The following is a 19588-nucleotide window of genomic DNA, read 5'->3' as shown; positions in this document are numbered from 1 at the left end:
AACGGCTAATTCGATTTTGATGAATTCTGACCAAGTATCTTCTTATGTATCAAGTATAAAATAATTTCAACTTTTTTTTATTTGGAATTACGAAAATAATTTTGGTAGGTAAAAATCAACGGTAGGTAACTAGGTAACTAATTAAATATTAATTTACAATTATTATTTGACGTAGTTAACTAAGAAGTAAACTAAGTAGATAATATTAATAAAAAATAGCTTGTGTGCCGAGCACACGTGTCAGAAGTGAAACTTCTTTGGCAAGATTCAAAGATTTAAAAATCGTTGCCTTACTCCATGACGTGACGGTATTGCAATGAAATTTTACTCTCAACGCGCAAAGAAGTTTCACTTCAAAACTCTTTCACGTCAAATCAGCTAATCGATAGGTTTCGATAGGCACATGTTACTACATATTAATCTGCATACCACGCGAGTGAAGCCGTGGGATCTAGCTAGTTATTATATTTAAGTTATAATGCAAGATAATATGCTTACCTCATTTTTTAAAGTCGGTTTATTGTTGAAATTGATTGGATACGAAGTTTCCTGTTGACCTTTTTTGTATAACATGGCCACGCTCGAGGAAAATATATTTTGAGATTTTGAAGTTTACTACAAGAAATGAAATAAATAAATAGGTAGGTATATTTTATTTTACAACCCTACTCATATCAATTTGGCAGTAGCGTATAATCATCATTCATTCATAATTAAATAAAACTAGTTAACTAGATAATATAAGGAATCAATTGTTTTCTCAAAAAAAAACTTGTCTTTCAAAATTAACGCATTTTTTTCTACTTTTACTTTTTTCCGTTCGAGAATAAGATTGAAAAGTAATATAAATTAATTCTTACCTAACATTTACCACGTTGTTTTCCGCCTGTCTTCATTGAAAATGTAAGTCTAATGTAAAAAAAAAACTTTGCATTTTCAAAGCAATAAACGTTTAAGAGCTAGCTAGCCAAAATAGATTCAATGCTCTAAAACATGTTTCGAGCCCATTTCAATGCTTTATTGAACAGTCGTAAAATAAAAATTATTGACGGTAAAATTTGTGTAATTCCTAAACTTAGTGTTGCCAGCCTCATTTGATGTTGGTTTTTTATTGACAATGCATGTGATGCAGAAATTAAAAAAAAAGATAATTCGATCATCCCGCGTTTTTGTGCCGTTCCCGCGCTACTACCGCAAGTAAAAAGAATATTCTCAGAACCAGCGGTTTTAAATATCACATAAAAACTAGGTATATATTTTTTTTTCTAAATTTAATTACAATTTACTATTAATACGATAATATAATTACGTCAACAATAACCTGCGCAATATTGGAAATTTCTATATTTAGGCGGAGAAAATTAATCGATGACGTCATTGGTGTTCAACTACGTCACGCGTAATTAAAAATGTATTGAAGAGCAGGAAGGAACTGATTTCATAAATATAAATAGAATGTAGGATAATGGAGTATGGGGTACCCAACTGCGCAAGAAAGGGTCATGTTTTTAGCGGGAAAGTATGTAGGTACAAAGTATGTATTTCTTTGACACGCATAATTAGTAATATTAACCCTCAGAGGAATAATGAGTATTAACCGATATGTAGATTTTAGACTAATTGTGATGATTGATGATAAGTGCATAATATAACGTGATACTTAAATGTATTTGTCAAAGGTATTTATCTATAGAAATTAACGTCTAGGAGGTAAGTCCTGTGGGTAAGTGTTTATCATTAAAATTAAAATTAATATTTAAATATTCTTTTTTTAATTTATCCAGTGGGATTCAACACAGAGGTTCTAATAAAATTTAGTCCTAAAATTGATTATAAATCACGATGAAAGTATAAAAATTAAATACGTATATATTGCTCGTTTCAAAAACAAAGAAGTTAAGATATAATAAATAAATAAGGTATATTATCACTTTTCACTATCACTTTTCACTAACACTTGTTGCTGCAATGGCGAGCCCTTAGCTCGCGCCACCGGCCCCAGAGGCCGCTGGAGAGGCGAGCTTCTGGCTCGCGTCGACGACACCGGCGACTGCTGTAGTGGCGAGCCTCTAGCTCGCGCGGGAGACCCCTGCTGCTGTTGTTGAGACGGTGAGCCCCGTGCTTGCCGCCTTGCCCGCCAGAATAAGATGCCACCGATAACCAGTATGGTGACCATGGCGAGATAAATCATCGCATAATGATGTATATCGTGATAGGATATACCATCGATGACTGGATCAATCTTTTTGATGTTGTTAATTTGCTCTTCAATCTTGATAATATTTGATGTGATATTATTTGTACTCTCATCGGCTGGCAGGTCCGTTAATGATAAATTTACTAAATCATTGATAGGTGATAACCATGATGTGTTCATATCAGGTGTTATTTGCAATATATTGTTCTTCTTTCTATAAGTTTGAATATAAAATTCTGATGATTTTATCAAACAATTTTGATCAATTGATATGATTCCGGTGTTATTTAATTGGATGGCCATAAGTTTTTGTTCACATAATATCTTGTACTGGCAATTGTTGCAGCAAAAATAAAAGTATTTATTGGGTTTGTTGATTGAAACTAAAATATTCTTGCATTTATTCATAACAGTTAGACAGCTGTTGGAGTTTTCTGCTTTCTCACATAAGTCTTTTTCGCTATTAAAATGATAAATAGGCTTGTTAATACGACACAACATTGTCTCTATGTTTTGATTCTCACAAACATGTAATTCGATCTCTGATAGCGTTATGAATGAGTCTTTCTTTATATTTAGCGCCAGGTATTCGCTAATAGGTACTATACTGATCATATTTTTTTCAAATTGTTTTGGAATAGCAATGATCTTGAGTAAATCATATGTATCTCTAGTGACTAGAGGTATTGATATTTCGAATATGAGAAACTTTTTTGATAATCTAGCTTTGATCTTTAGCAATTTATAAATACTTGATGGATTCGTGGGGTCAGTGGGTAGTGATAAATCTTTTGATAATTGGGATGATATTATGTTCAACTCTTCCTGCAGTTGCTTGGGGGTTAAAAAGTGAATGTTATATTTTCCATTAAATATATCTGTGATAGTTTCTAATAGATAACCTTGAATGCTTTTAAGTTTAATTAAAATATTATTAACGATTATCGCTGTCATAGTAAATTCACTGATATAGGTGTTGTTTTGCATCTCCGACTGCAATACGCCCATTGCAATGTCGATTTCATTTAACTTTTTGGTAACGCTTTTATGATGATTTTGCATAACTGATTCAATTCTTTTGATAAGATTAAATTCCGCTTCTACAACGGAAGTTTGATTTTTCCATAAACTAGCCATGTGCCGCTGATTTACTTTAATTAATTCGATATCTTTCTCGTACTGTTCGGCAAAGTTACTATCGAGTATTCCAAACAACTGATTAGCGACGTAACCTACACCGTTGATAAGGCCGCGCCTTCTGCGCGCGTGCCCGTCCAGACGCTGATCTAGCAACAATCTATTGTAATGTTGTAGCTCGGAGTACTCGTGATTTAATTGATACATGATACCTTCGCACTGTGAATGTTGTTTTATCTTAACACAGATGGTTTCTAAGTATTCTAAATACTTGCGAGACGCCATGTCGCCATGCCAATACGGGTTCATGTCGTAGTAAACAATGAGTCTCCAGTCATCTGTTATTAAATGCATTTTTGCAATGTCGTCGAAAAATAAACTTGTATTATTTTGTAGCGGAGTGATATTATATGAGGCGATTGTGTTTGTAAATAATGTCATAAAAAATAGAAGAATTGTTGTTGCGACGGTTGCAAAATTGTATTTTTGATTTCTCCTTCTCGTGGTTGTATGATTGTTTGATACTGTTTCTTCTTGATTGACGGGTAAAATTGATAACTTTATGATAGGTCTTTTGATATATCCATTTTTAGTTTTTAATGTGACCACACGCACGTAGCCATCACTACCAGGATGCAACTCCACCAGTGGCGGCGCTAGACCACACTTGGACGTCGGCGACGTTAGGTACGCGAGGCCTTTTTTATTTCACAGTCAAAAAGAAAACGTTAGATTACATGAATAGACCAGTGCCGATAATTTTTGAAACAAAAAAAATCACAGTAGGATGAAACCCATTAATAGAAAAGGAGGGGAATGTGATAAAAATTAAAGGAAAAATAAATTACAGGCAATCCGAGTTCAGGAAGTGGGAGGGGGGGGAGCTTCTAAGGCTAAAAAATGGTTTCTCTTGATTTCCGACAAAACTACAAGTCCTATGGAAAAAAGTTCAATGGCAAAGTTGTAGGTAATAAAAAGTTCTACAACTTTTGTGTTTGCAATTTTTTCACATAATCTCAATCTCAATTAAGGTGAAAAATTCAAAAAACCAAGTTTTCGATTTTTTATTTATATCTTTTTCAAATTTTTTTTTGCACGAAATTTGGTGAAAACTTACCTTATTATGTCCCAAATACACTGTAATTTATTAGATTGAAAATATTTATTTTTTCGCCTTATTTCAACTTAATACCAAAAAAAGCAACCTAATAATAATTTTCAATCGAAAATTCTGACGTGGGGTGATGATAATGACTTTACAACACAATAAAAAGTAAAAACTAAAAAGAAACTTCTATAGTTCTATTCACAGAAGGAATGTACGTATAGTACTTTTAGTCCTGGAAGGAATGATTGTTTAATGTTTACGTTACGCTCACAGAAAAATGAAATACAAATATACAACACGGGGATTCCCCGTCCCGAGACTCTCGCGCGAAATTGTTTAACTTTCATAGTGTTGCCAGATGACTCTGGATAATACCCCTAAAGTAGGTACTACTCACACACTTCACTCACGCAAGTGTATAAAAATAAATAAGAAAAAATAAATAAATTTTAAATAATTTGTAAAACTTTTGCGAGGCCCCCTCAGGTGCGAGGCCGTCAGCGGTCGCCGACGTCGCCGACGCCTAGCGCCGCCACTGAACTCCACCACTCGCCCTAAAGGCCATTTTCCTGCGGGAAGATTGCTGTCGTGAATGATTACAATGTCATTTAATTTGATATTATCTTTTGATTGTCTCCACTTGCTTCTCGTTGATAAATTTGTTAAATATTCATGTTGCCACCTCTTCCATATGTCTTGAAATATTTTTTGTGCTAAATGTAATCTTGTTCGTAGATCTCTCTCTGTTTCATATATTGATAATACTGGACCGCTGGCTAGAAAATGTGATGGTGTCAAATAATCGAGCTCCTCGGAGTCTTCTGTTAAAGCACAAAGTGGCCTTGAATTTAAGCAAGCCTCTAGCTGAGCTAGTATTGTACTATATTCTTCGTATGTTAATCGTTGCTCGCCAACCACCCTCTTAAGGTGAAATTTGAGACTTTTGACGGCTGCTTCACTAAGACCGCTCGCTGAAGGCCAAGATGGGGCATTAAAATGCCATGTTATGCCCATATCCGCCACCTCTGATTGAAATTGTGTGTTAAATATTTTGAGTATTTCATCGTATTCTTGCTGTAATATTTTATTTGCTCCTATGAAATTAGTGCCGTTATCACTGTAGATGTGACCAGGCTTACCCCTGCGAGCTGACATTCTACGCAGGGCTGATATAAAACTTGCACTTGATAAATCTGATACCAGTTCCAGGTGTACAGCCTTGGTGGCCATACAAGTAAATACTGCAATGTAACCTTTTGTTGTCTTGATACCTCTTCCAGCGTTTGATTTGATAAATACATGACCTGTATAGTCGACTCCCACGTTGTAGAAGGGTCTTGATGGGTTTACTCTAGCAGCTGGTAAATCTCCCATAATTTGATGATGCTTGGTGGGATTATGTCTCCTACATTTGATACATTGTCGTACTATCTTTTTAACAGCCCTATAGCCACCCATAATCCAATATTTCTGCCTCAAATATGATGATGTTAGCCTAGCACCTCCATGATAAGTAGATTGGTGTGCTTCATTAATTAATAATTTCGAGAGACGACTGTTATTCGGTATGATGATAGGATTTTTCATGTCAGGGTCAAGGTAAGCATGTCGCAGCCTTCCCCCTACTCTGATGATTTGTTGTTGATCGATATAAGGATTTAATTCACACAATTTACTTTTCCTATGTATATTATTACCACTTCTTAAATCTGATATTTCCCTTTCAAATGATAACTGTTGAATATTTCTGATAATAAGCAATGTTGCACGTTTCAATTCCTCCACTGATAAATAACTTTGATATTTATTTTTGTTGTTGGTGAATCTACACATCCATGCAACAATTCGCACAGCCTTACGGAATGTGCTGTGTTTTGATAATATATCTAGTATGATAGAATTATTATGATGATTTGTTACCGCAGCGGTAACTTGTTTTGATACTTTCAACTCTTGATCTGTTGAATATATTGTGACCTTATTATTTTGATCACTAAATGTTGATAGCCACTTGGGGCCTTGCCACCACAAAGAATGATCCTTCAATTGTGATGCTGATAAACCTCGACTTGCACAGTCAGCAGGATTTTCTTCTGATTTGACATACCGCCAGCAATCTGGAGGCATGACCTTCGTTATTTGCTGCACTCTGTTTGCCACAAACGTTTTCCATCTAGCTGCATCTCCATTTAACCAACCTAAAACTACTGTACTGTCAACCCATCCATACATTTTGATATCATGATGCTTAAAATATTCCTTAACCTTATTCATTAATTTTGATAAAAGTAATGCTCCACTTAATTCTAATCTAGGTAATGTAACGACCTTGCTAGTGGGCACAAGTCTCGTTTTTCCAACCAATAATGTTATATGTGAATCTTCACCTTTATTTACACGGCAATATATAACACATGCATATGCTTTCATAGACGAGTCACAGAACCCATGTAACTCGATACTATCGCAATTACGGGTGTGAATCCAGCGTGGTAGTTTTATATCTTTGATCACGCTAATATCGTTTCTAACTTTGATCCATTCCTTATATATTTCTTCTGGTATTTGATCATCCCATCCTATATGCGCCGCCCATACTTGTTGAAAAATAATTTTTAATTTTGTTGATAACGGTGATAGCCATCCGATAGGGTCGAATAATTTTGATATGTCTGATAAAAGCATTCTTTTTGTTATTTTTGATGATTTCAAGGGTTCTAGTTTCGAATGAAATGTAAAAATATCTTCTTCGGGATTCCAGCCTAATCCTAGCGTTTTTGTTGTTTCTGATTGTTTAAAACTAAAATCACTAGAATTGATATTGGATTCTTTTATATTTTGTGATAATTCCGTAGTATTTGATTTCCACTTACGTAAGTTAAAGCCACTTGATTGCAATAACTTAATTAAATCGTTTTGTAATATCTTAGCTTCCTCTATGGAATGACAACCGTGTATGACGTCATCCATATAAAATGAGTTCTCTAAGACTTCAATTGCGGAGCTATGTAAATAATTATTTCTCTCATCACTAGCCAGCTGTTTTAAGGTCATCATAGCTAGGAATGGAGCTGCTTTCGTACCATAAGTAACCGTCGTGAGTTGATATTCACGAATAGGTTCCGAAGTAGAGTCCCGCCATACTATTTTTAATAATTTCTGATCTTCCGGGTGTAGCCAAATTTGACGAAACATTTTTTCTATGTCCGCAGTAAAAGCAAATTGATATTGTCTCCATTTAATGATTAAAGACTGTAAATCTTGTTGAAGATTCGGACCTTTTTGCATAAGGTCATTTAAACTGTATCCTGATGAAGTTTTGCATGATGCATTGAACACAACTCGAAATTTCGAATTTATGTCGCTATCTGTACGCACGCAATGATGAGTATTGAAACACTCTGGCTTAGACGTATTAGAGGCCGGTATCATATGACCCATTGAGTGATAATCTTGCATAAATAATTTATATTGTGTATGAATGTTATTGTTTTTGATAAATTTCTTTTCTAACGATTTAAATTGCGCTACAGCCTTGAATTTTGACTCTCCTAATTTTTCCGAATAATTGTTATGCATTGGAAGACGAACCTCGTAACGGCCATCTTCCCGCCTTGTTGTTGTATTTTTGGAGTAGTTGATACATTGTTGATCTTCGGTTGATAATTGCGACTCCTCAATGATATCCTCGATTTCCCAAAATTTTTGAATTTCTTCCAAATTATTGATGACGACGTTGCATTGTAAAGTTTTCACGCTACCTATCAAAATCCAACCCAACTGTGTGTTTTGTGCTATAGGCATATTATTATTACCTTTACAAATTCCTTCCATAACAATTAATGAATAAATATCTGCCCCTAATAGCAAGTCCACCGGGCGACTTATATTGAAGTCGGGATCGGCTAATTTGATATTGTTGATATACGGCCAAAATGGCTTCGAAAAAGTGCTATTAGGCAGGTTATTCACTAGGTTTTTCATGATATATGCTTCCGTTTCAAATTGAAAATGATTGTTAATTGATGCACATGTGATTGATATGACACCCTTGCAATTGCTCTCCTTGATACCGACACCTGATATTACACCACGGCATTGTTGTCGAGGTTGTCCTAAAATTTGAGCAGCGTGTTCTGTGATAAGTGAGGTTTGAGAACCTTGATCAATTAAAGCCCGCATTTTGATAAATGACCCGTCGTTTGCTTGTACTTTTAATATGGCTGTCGCTAAAAGAATCTCAGGTGTTTCACGTTGCATCGAAACGTGAGCATTCCTCTGCACCTGTTGCGGCTCATGTTTTTGATAACCCTGGCTTGCTATTTTCGAAGAACTAGGTATGGATATCTCATACGCCTCGTGTATGATAGTATTATGCTTCCCATGGCATTTCAAACATCTTTTTTCAGAAAAACATGGTTTACCATTGTGTGAATAGAGGCAACTTTCGCATACACCCAATCTTGTAACCGTGCCGCGTCTTGTTGGCGGTGTCATATTCAAAAACTTATTACAGTAAAACAGACAATGCTCGTTGGTTTTGCAAAGTTCGCATTTATGATGTTTCTGCGAACTGATGGGAACTGATGGGTCTTCTTGTTTGCGATTTTGATGGGAATGGGAAATAAATTTATTGCTTGTGGGAAACGATGTCTTGATAAAATTTTTGTTTAATTTATAAAATGGTTGATATGAATTCTTGATCTCAGGTTTCTTTTTTAATGACTCTAATGATGTAAATTTGTTCTCCAGAAATGTTAAAAATTCTTTTAATGTTGCTAATTCTCGAGGCTGTTTTAAAGTATTGATATATGCGTTATGCGTCTCGGAGTCCAATTTCTGGGCGATTAAATGTACGATTAATGGATCCCACGATCCTACGTCGACACCTAAGTTTTTGATAGCGTTGATAGTTTCTATGGTCGTATCATGTATCCGTTTGATATGATTTAATGATGTTTGTTGAGCGACAGGTATATTCAATAAAATATCAATATGCGAACGGAAAATTAATGATTTGTTATTGTAGCGATTATTAAGTATATCCCAGCATATTAAATAATTATCCGAGGTTATTGGTAGATGCTGAATAAGCCTTTCAGCTTCTCCTCTAACTTTTGTTTTCAAGAATTGCATTTTTTGCGCCGATGATAATGATGGATTGTCGTGAATTGTTTCTTTAAATACATCTTTAAAAGAGCACCACTGATGATAATTACCACTAAATACTGGTATTTCTATATGTGGTGTAGATTGTTCCCTATGTGATATAGACCATAATTTTTTGTTAAGCGATTTGATGATATCGTTATATTTTTGTTCATATGATAAAAAGGTATTCTCGTATTCCGAGTTTCTACCCCCAAGCTCACTGTCCAACTCCCAATGGAGAGAGTCTATTAGAGACCAGCGCGACTGTATTGATTTTAATAAATGATCGAATTCCCACTTTTCGTTAACATCATCCAAAATGATATTTGATATTGTATGATCAAAAGCCTTAAAATAACTTATCTGTCTACGAATCATTTCGTCCGTTTTGCTACTAATTTTTTGATCAGTTAGTACCTTAGAAGATGACTGAGATTGAGAGGTCCCTGGGACACCGAGAGGTTTAGCAGGTTGTAATAACGGTGTCTTAGGCCTTTCCTCTTTGCCTTGATTATAATTAGAAATTACTCCCCTGATATATTTATATCTATCTTGCGCTAACTCAAACTCATTATTTTCAAAATAACTATGAGATCTTATGACCTCGATATTACATAAAGCATTATGATTCTCTTGATATTCGTGCCAGTGTCTATCTAGCACATCCAACCTTCTTTTTATATAATCGAAGGTTTTCCTATCCGCACCATCCTTTTTAAAATTACTATAAATGTTTTCGATGGTATTTGATAGTTGTTGTTGATTTTGAAGCAAATCTTCGGCGTTAGACATGATAAAAAATTTAAAGACTCACTGCTTGATACTAATCCTAGCTTGTGAACACTAACACAACACTGATCACACACACAATATGTCCACACGCGAGGTCCAAGGCTGCGAAGGACCAAAAAGAGAGTCCTTATGATGATTAAAATGATATTTATTTTTCGCTCGAAGGACCAAAAAGAGAGATGTATGGGCTGCTGACTGATATGATATGATATCCCATACACTCCTTTAGCTGATAAATTGATAGTTGATGGTTTGATGATGTAAACAAGTTATTGCCTTTGATCACTTTATTGTTGGTTGCTATAAACTAATGATGATAATATGATATTGATATATTTGATAGTTGATAATGAGATTAATTGATATTGCGCGTACACCCCGAGCGCTTTACACGAGCCGCGAGCGCAGACCAACTGGGTGAAGATGTTCTTGTCACCATAATGAAATAGGATCGTGTAAAGCGCTGAGTCAGGATGTACGGCTAGCCCGTACAATCTTTGACTTAAATCTGCGTGTAATGAAATTCTTATTTGTGACATTTGACATAAGCCATCATTGCTCTGTAACAACTCTGTAATCGTAATGCAAACTTCCATGTTTTCAAATACATTGTTTACGTTTTTGTACATTGATTATTTAAAGTTTATTTATTAAAAATGGAAAAGGTGCCTGTAAAATCAAAGAAAAATAAAGGAGCGACAAGGGAAGAATTACTGAATCTAGATAAAGAAGTAATATAAATAATTATTGAGCTAAAATTGCACATAACCTATAGGAAATTTGTTTACTACTATTTAATTATAAATTTTAGGATCTGGTGAATAGAATTTTGCAGCTAGAAGCCCATAATACGCAACTGAGGAATGTTATAAGTAGGAATAAAGAAGAGAGTACCGAAAATATTGATGCGAGTAAAAGAAAATTTGATTTTACCAAGTACGTAAACTGTTATATTTCATAATCTTTTCGATCTTAATATTAGTTGTAACCTTATAAATAATATTCTACTTATAACATAACTGTAATACACGACTTTTAATGGTTCACAAATGAATTTTATTAAACAAATGTACAATAGTTACTGTAACATTTTCACCTGAGTTAAAATACCTTTATATTCGCTTTTTTTGTTTGAACGCGCTAATCTCAAGAATTGGTCCGATTTGAAAAATTCTCTCGGTGTTGGATAGCCCATTTATCGAGGAAGGCTATATATCATCACGCTAAGACCAACAGAAGTGGATCCACACGGGTGAAACCGCGGAGCGCAGCTAGTTCATTATAAAGAAAGCTTATTATATTGCATTACATATTTTATTATTCAACTAGTGGTCCGCCCCGGCTTCGCCCGTGGTACCTACATGTTTAAACTATTCTATCTCTCAAGTTGGATCGAACTGCACATGGTGTGCGAATTTGATTATAATCGGTTAAGTAGTTTATCAGTCCATTGAGGACAAATATTGTGACACAAGGTTTATATATATTAAGATAAAACATAATTATTTCAGGTGCCACTACCGCAAAGTATTCCTCCGAATCCTCTACTTTGGCTGGGATTACCAAGGCTTAGCTGTACAGGAGGACTCGGCACAAACCATTGAACATCATCTATTTAACGCCTTGATAAAATCTTGCTTAATAGAGAAGAGAGAAACGTCACAGTATCATAGATGTGGTAGAACTGATAAGGGTGTTAGTGCTTTTGGACAGGTTATATGTTTTTATTTATTTAATTTCCACATTATTTCATTTAATATTACTAGTTAACCCATGCAGCTTTGTCTGCTCTCAAAATATATTTTTTGACGTGACAACGTCTTATAATTCGATAGAGCCGGCTGCACGCACGAAAAAACATGACTCATGCGGCGTTACCTCGCTCTGAGGCATTTAATTTTTATATTCTAGAAGACGTAAAATCCTTATTCTAACTTGTAACTACCTCATATAAGTTAACTAGCTTATCGCCCGCGGCTTCGCCCGCTATAATAAATTATATACTAAAACCTTCCTCTTGAATCACTCTATTTATTAAAAAAAAACCGCATCAAAATCCGTTGCGTAGTTTTAAAGATTTAAGCATACAAAGGGACATAGGGACAGAGAAAGCGACTTTGTCTTATACTATGTAGTGAAGATGATAGTATGAACCCTGGCTAAAGGCTGTGCTTATTACGTGGAAATCATGTCAAAATGGGTTGAGTTGTTCCAGATATAACTTAAAACAATTAGACAGACATAAATATTATTTGTATAATAATTGGTTTTGTTAGAAATACTATACATATTTCTTAATCAATAAAAAGTTTAATTTATACAATCATTACAAACATAACTTAATATTTTATTTATTCCAGGTCATATCTATAACCCTTAGAAGTAAGTTCCCACCGTCAGAACAGACAAACATACATACAGAGATGCCTTATTGTAAAATATTGAATCGACTGCTGCCAAAAGATATAAGAGCAGTTGCGTGGATGCCTGTGCCTGACGATAGACAGGATTATAGCGCTAGGTAATGTAGAAATATCTTAGTTTAGTCACAGAATACACAATAGTAGCTAAACGCTACAGAACGGACACTCTCCACCTCCCGCCAAAATTAAACTTACCTCACCCCGCGCGATCGTGATTAAAATGGTCCACATTTTTCTACAGGGACGATACGCAACGAAGATTGACAACATTAATCAAATTGACTTAAAGTAATTTTATTATTTTGGATTTGTGATTATCGTTTTTCGTAGAAAATGGTTAGATATTGTGCTGTTTACGGATGTATTTCATCAGAAAAACGCGAATTTTTTTTTACGCTATTCAAAAATGTGCGAACCATAAAGCGTTAACACACACATTTGCAGTCTCTACAGTCAACAGTGTGACTGTCAAAACGATCATTTTGTATGGAGTGTCCGGGGGTGGTCCGGGGTGTGGTTTAGTGTTAAATTAGAGTTAAGAAAGTTAATTTTTTCGATTTATACATAAAAATACAATTCTTGAATCTATGTTTTGTGAGCTTTAAAAATATAATTGATCATTCAAAATTAAATGTTCGTTTTGGAGTAGACTGATTTTCATTTTAATTTGTATTAAAGAAGGTTTTGATTTGAAGTGATAAAATTATGTGTAGATTTTGATTTAATTAAAAAAATGCTATGCTCTGTCTTGTATTGAACTGAAAAGAAACAATATTTTCTAAGTTTCATCAATAAAAGCAGCTGTATTTCACAAAAACTTTTGATCATATTTAATCTATAATTTTGAATTTGAATTTTGAATTTGAATTTTGAATTTGAATTTTGAATTTGAATTTTGAATTTGAATTTTGAATTTGAATTTTGAATTTGAATTTTGAATTTGAATTTTGAATTTGAATTTTGAATTTGAATTTCTATGTTTACTTTATTCTATGTTAAATTCACTTCTTTCAGATTCGACTGCAAAAAGCGGCAATACAAATATTATTTTCCAAAATCATCACTAAACATATCATCCATGCGCGAAGCATGCTCGCACCTCATTGGTTCGCACGATTTCCGCCATCTTTGCAAAATGGATGTCGGTAATGGCGTCACGGAGTTTAGGCGGGAAATTTTGACAGCTGATATTGTTGCTGTGGATAAAAATGATATGGATAATCGTAAGTATACAAAATACAATAGAATAATGTTGTTTATATTTTGAAAAAATAATATCTGGCATTAATCTTTACTTAATATTATAAAGCTGAAGAGTTTGTTTGCTTGTTTGAACGCGCTAATCTCAAGAACTACTGGTCCGATTTGAAAAATTCTTTCGGTGTTAGATAGTCCATTCATCGAGGAAGCCTATAGGCTATATATCATCTCGCTAAGACCAACAGGAACGCCGAGCGGAGCACTGCGGGTAAAACCGCGGAGCACAGCTAGTGTTGTTCATATTTTGATTAACCTAACCTAATCTAACATTAATTTGTTAACTATATTTTGTTTTTTTGAAGTGAAACTTCTTTAGCGCGTTGAGATAAAATTTCAAGGTCGTCATGGCAATACCGTCACGTCATGGAACAGCGACGATTCTTGCCGAAGAAGTTTCACTTCTGACACGTGTGCTCGGTACACACACACTTTTTTCACAACAAACGTGTAAAACATCTAGGTTTTATTTTAATTTTTTAATACAAGTCTACACTTATTTATAAAAAATCTTATATTTATTCTAGCAAGATCAATGTACACACTACTTATAGAAGGTAACGCGTTCCTCTGGCATCAGATTCGATGTATTATGGCGGTTTTATTATTAGTCGGAGAAGGGAAAGAAAATCCGAGTGTGGTCACTGAGTTGCTTGATGTGGACACTCACTCAAGGTAACTACTAACTACTTTAACGTTAAGGGCCGTTTTTTCAATGCTTGGATAAAACTTATCCGTCCAATAAAGTATTACACGATAATATTGATGTCACGTAAACTGTCAAATACAGGCAATTAGAATACGTTTTTAAAATGGTAGTTTTATACATTATTCGACGACACATACATTCACATAAATGGCTGGACCCCAAAATACAGGCTGTCCTAGTTTGGGGTCCAAATGTTACATGTTTGTACCTAACCCACAAATTGATCAATAAATGATTTTTATTTATTTATTTTATAAATACCTTACACACACACACTCACACTCACTCACTCACTACAAAAACTAAAAACTAACTAACGAATATATTAATAACATTTTCAGGAAACCCCAGTATCATATGGCATTAGATTTACCATTAAATTTATTTAAATGTACTTACGATATAAAATCAGAATGGATATACGAAATGGATGAACTGAAATCGATAATATGTGATCTACAGAATATGTGGACTTTGCATTCTGTCAAGTAAGTGAAAAATTATTAAAAACTAAACAATTATTGTTAAAAAATAAAAATACGCAAAAAAACTTAAAATTGTTGAATTGAAAAACCTATTGTCACCAATCCATACTTAATATTATAAATGCGATAGTAACTCTGTCTGTCTGTCTGTTACTCAATCACGCCTTAACTACTGAACCAATTTTCATGAAATTTGGTATGGAGATATTTTGATGCCCGAGAAAGGACATAGGCTACTTTTTATCCCGGGAAAATGACGCAATCCCGGAAATCCCACGGGAACGGGAACTATGCGGGTTTTTCTTTGATTGCGCGGGCGAAGCCGCGGACGGAAACCTAGTCCTTGATAAGTGTACAAAGTTTGAATTACTTAAATAAATTTGATCACTATTATAGTTTAAAATCATAGCGGCTTCGCCCGCGTTTGTAAGAAAAATCCGCATAGTTCCCGTTCCTGTGTGATTTCCGGAATAGCCTATGTCTTATTCTGGGTCTTCAGCTATCTACATACCAAATTTCATTGTAATCAGTAGTATTTGCGTGAAACTTTCGCATTTATAATATTACGTAATATTTTATATTACTTAGATTCTTCTCTGTTTCTAATAAAACATGCATAATCTTGTTTTTTTTTTCAGAACAACCATGATCAAAGATTGCATTGAAGAATTAGAAAATGTATATTATAACAATAAAAATATGAAACAAAATATAAGCAATATTACATGTGAAAAAGAGACAGAAACTAATAAAGAATTTAATGAAAACAGAGATAGTAATAACGAAATGAACATAAGTGTGAAAGAAACGGAAAATAAAAATAAACTACTAAAAGATAGTTCAAATGAGTGTGTGAAAGGGATAGAAGATACTACTAATAGTGTGATAGAAAGAGATGTCCTATCTTATACAGATTGTTTAGTACAAGGCGTGAAAGCTAGAGTTTATACGCCGTTGTTGAAAAGAGAGAAATGCTGTAAGCATATTTATATTGTTTACTAGCTTTGCTCCGTGGTTCTACCCGCATTGCTCCGCTCCTGTTGGTCTTAGCGAGATAATATATAGCCTATAGCCTTCCTCGATAAAGGCTATTATAGTATAAATAACTAGCTGTGTCCTGCGGTTTCACCCGCATTGCTCCGCTCCTGTTGGTCTTAGTGTAATGATATATAGCCTATAGCCTTCCTCGATAAATGGGCTATCTTACACCGAAAGAATTTACCAAATCGGACCAGTAGTTCCCGAGATTAGCGCGTTCAAACAAACAAACTCTTCAGATTTACAATATTAGTATAGATTTAATTATAAAATTGTTACATTTTTCTTTATTTCAGCGAGCTTAGAAGAGAGGATAGAACATTACAAGAAGAAACGAAAAATAATGGATCAATAAGATAAAACTTTTATTATAGACTAGCGGTCCGCCCCGGCTTCGCATGTGGTACATGTTTATGTTCTCTCCATAAGAACCATCCTCGTACTTCAAGGAATATAATAAAAAAAGAATTATCGAAATCGGTCCACCCGTTCACGCGTGTTGCCGTGACCAAGGAAAATGGGTTTCATTTTTATACAATATCTATACTAATATTATAAAGAGGAAAAGTTTGTAATTATGTATGTATGTATGTATGGTTTTCACGCATAAACCTCTCAACCGATTTTGATGAAATTTGGCACAGACAATCTTTAGACCCTGAGAAAGAACATAGGCTACCTTTTATTGCGAAATATGTACCACGGGCGAAGCCGGGGCGGACAGCTAGTATAAAATATGTATAAATAAATTATTCTATTTTCAATTGTAGTTTTATTAAAATACCCACCTTTTATTGTATCTTACCTAACATAAATACAAGAATCAGTACAGCCGTTCCTGAGTTATAAGTGTTGTAACTAAATTAACACGACTTTTATATTATAACTAGCAGTCCGCCCCGTGGTACATATGAAAAATAGATGTTGGCCGATTCTCAGACTTACCCGATATGCACAGAAAATTTCATGAGAATCGGTCCACCCGTTTCGGAGGAGTATGTAGACTAACATTGTGACACGAGAATTTTATATATAAGACTAGCGGTCAGCCCCGGCTTCGCCCGTGGTACATATGAAAAATAGATGTTGGCCGATTCTCAGACTTACCCGATATGCACAGAAAATTTCATGAGAATCGGTCCACCCGTTTCGGAGGAGTATGCAGACTAACATTGTGACACGAGAATTTTATATATAAGATATTATATAGAAAGACTAACCACCCGCCCAGTGTTTACCCGCGTTAAAAAAAGCCTATGTTATTCGGTAATGATAAAATGTAATTATCTTTCTAAAAATGATAAAATAATTTAGAATGCACGAATATTGCAATGTCATAATATCTTAACTAACAAAAATAATACATATTGAAAAAGTACATTCTTACCAAGTCTTACCATTAATTTATTAAAATCACAGATTAAAACTGATGTACATAATATTATATGCTATCTATTGTCCAGTAGTATACTCTATATTATTCTATTCGTCACAAGATGGCGCTAGTTAATATTCAAATCACAGATTCAAATAATAGTATTAGGTACTAGCCCTCTGTCCGCGGCTTTCCCCGATTTTCCTAATACCTAATAAATTATATACTAAAACCCTCCTCTTGAATCACTATCTAGGTATAAAAAAATACTATCAACATGTGTTGCGTAATTTTAAAGATCTAAGCCATATAGACAGCGTAAAGCGACTTTGTTTTATACAATGCAGTGATATTATCTGTGATGATTCAAATAATCAACTGACCCTCATTAAAACGGATTAATTATACAATGTAAATGATCTAGAATTTCTTGATAATTATAATACAAACGATTATTAACAGCTTTGATATTTTCTTAAAGGTGTTGTCCGCTCATTTAAATACACGCGATAATAATTTGACCAAGTCCTAGAATCTTGCATTAATTAGAGTATAATAACAAATGTTATAATCTATACTAATATTATAAAGCTGAAGAGTTTGTTTGTTTGAACGCGCTAATCTCGGGAACTACTGGTCCGATGTGAAATATATACTTACTAATATTATAAAGCTGAAGAGTTTGTTTGTTTGTTTGAACGCGCTAATCTCGGGAACTACGGGTCCAATTTGAAAAATTCTTTCGGTGTTATTATAGCCCATTCATCGAGGAAGGCTATATTATATTATCATCTCGCTAAGACCAACAGTAGCGGATCACTGCGGGTAAAACCGCGGAGCACAGCTAGTTAATTAAGAAATACGTTAAAAAATCCACTTCAAAAACGGAAAAGTAAAAAATAAAAAAAGATTTGATAATATCAATATTATTATCAATTATTAGATATTAGTTAGATGTGTTACATATTTACTAAATAGGTTTGATGTCGGTGTCGGTGAATAAGTTTAGTAACTTATTACATAAGAAAACGGACTATTAGTAACTAAGAACACTAAGCACAAGAAATATTATAAATATTAGTTCAAGAAATATTAATTTCTCTTTTCAAATAATTGAAATTGTATCATGCAAAATGTAATCTTACTTTCGCAGTATTTACTACATAACTAACTACATAGATAATATTATTATTATTTAAGACTACTAGCCAAGCTACTAGCATCTACTAGTGACGTAAAACACGTAATAAATCAATGACGGATCAAAGCATTAGGGCGTATTCAGAAAGAAAGCTTGAAACTTATAAGCGCTTATCGGCGCTTATAAGTTTCAAGCTTTCTTTCTGAATACGCCCATACTTAATAAACGTACCTACTCAAAAAAATAAGATTAGGCCATTTGGGCATTATTATTATTACCAACCAATTACCAACGAGTAGTTGTTGGCAAATATATCAAGAAGTAAGTAATCGATTTTCTTGGATATTATATAATTAAATTCTTTTGAAGGTAAATCGTCTTTGAATAAGGTATTGCTACTTGATACGAGATGGCGTTACAGAGGAAAATGGACAGTAAATACATTAAAATTTTAATTTTATTGCATGCAATTAGATTCATGTCATTTATTAGAATACATTATTCATAAACTATAACTTACAACAATTATCACCAATTATTGGTACTGGTCGTCACGATTTATCTTATTACCCTAATATTAAGTCAATTTATTCATTTCAACAAAGGAAAAGCAAAAAACTTAGGTTTGTTTGACCTCTAATCGAGAGCGCATTTGCTCGTAATTGTCCCTGTAATGATTATGGCATTGTGATTGTAGGTGCGTTGTACTAAAGTTAGTTTGCAGTAAACTAGCCTCGGTAAACTGGTGGTAATATTTCACTATCGTACACTGTAC

General features: G+C 34.1%; 1 protein-coding gene across 1 annotated transcript; it reads left to right on the top strand.

Annotated features, from left to right (window-relative positions):
• Positions 1–10974: 10974 nt before the first annotated feature.
• On the top strand, positions 10975–17061 carry LOC149895697 (tRNA pseudouridine(38/39) synthase). The gene is made up of 9 exons (XM_090118497.1): positions 10975–11116; positions 11197–11321; positions 11897–12098; positions 12746–12906; positions 13823–14031; positions 14593–14740; positions 15116–15262; positions 15898–16235; positions 16594–17061. The coding sequence occupies exons 1-9, from the start codon at positions 11042–11044 to the stop codon at positions 16650–16652; spliced, it is 1464 nt and encodes a 487-aa protein (XP_089974623.1). The 5' UTR covers positions 10975–11041; the 3' UTR covers positions 16653–17061.
• The last annotated feature ends 2527 nt before the right edge of the window (positions 17062–19588 follow it).

This window comes from Colias eurytheme, chromosome 30, assembly GCF_061535395.1.
Source record: "Colias eurytheme isolate Ceu_HAF_F1 chromosome 30, ilColEury1 Martin Lab GWU primary, whole genome shotgun sequence".
Lineage (NCBI taxonomy): Eukaryota > Metazoa > Arthropoda > Insecta > Lepidoptera > Pieridae > Colias > Colias eurytheme.
The sequence above is the reverse complement of the archived record's forward strand: the minus strand, read 5'-3'. Positions and strand labels throughout refer to the sequence as shown.

Bases quoted from the DNA above. Each gene is read 5' to 3' on its own strand.
- LOC149895697 (XM_090118497.1), top strand. From the start codon at position 11,042: ATGGAAAAGGTGCCTGTAAAATCAAAGAAAAATAAAGGAGCGACAAGG. The intron at 12,099-12,745 runs GTTATATGTTTT...TATTTATTCCAG, and splicing joins GTGTTAGTGCTTTTGGACAG to GTCATATCTATAACCCTTAG. The intron at 16,236-16,593 runs GTAAGCATATTT...TCTTTATTTCAG, and splicing joins GTTGAAAAGAGAGAAATGCT to CGAGCTTAGAAGAGAGGATA.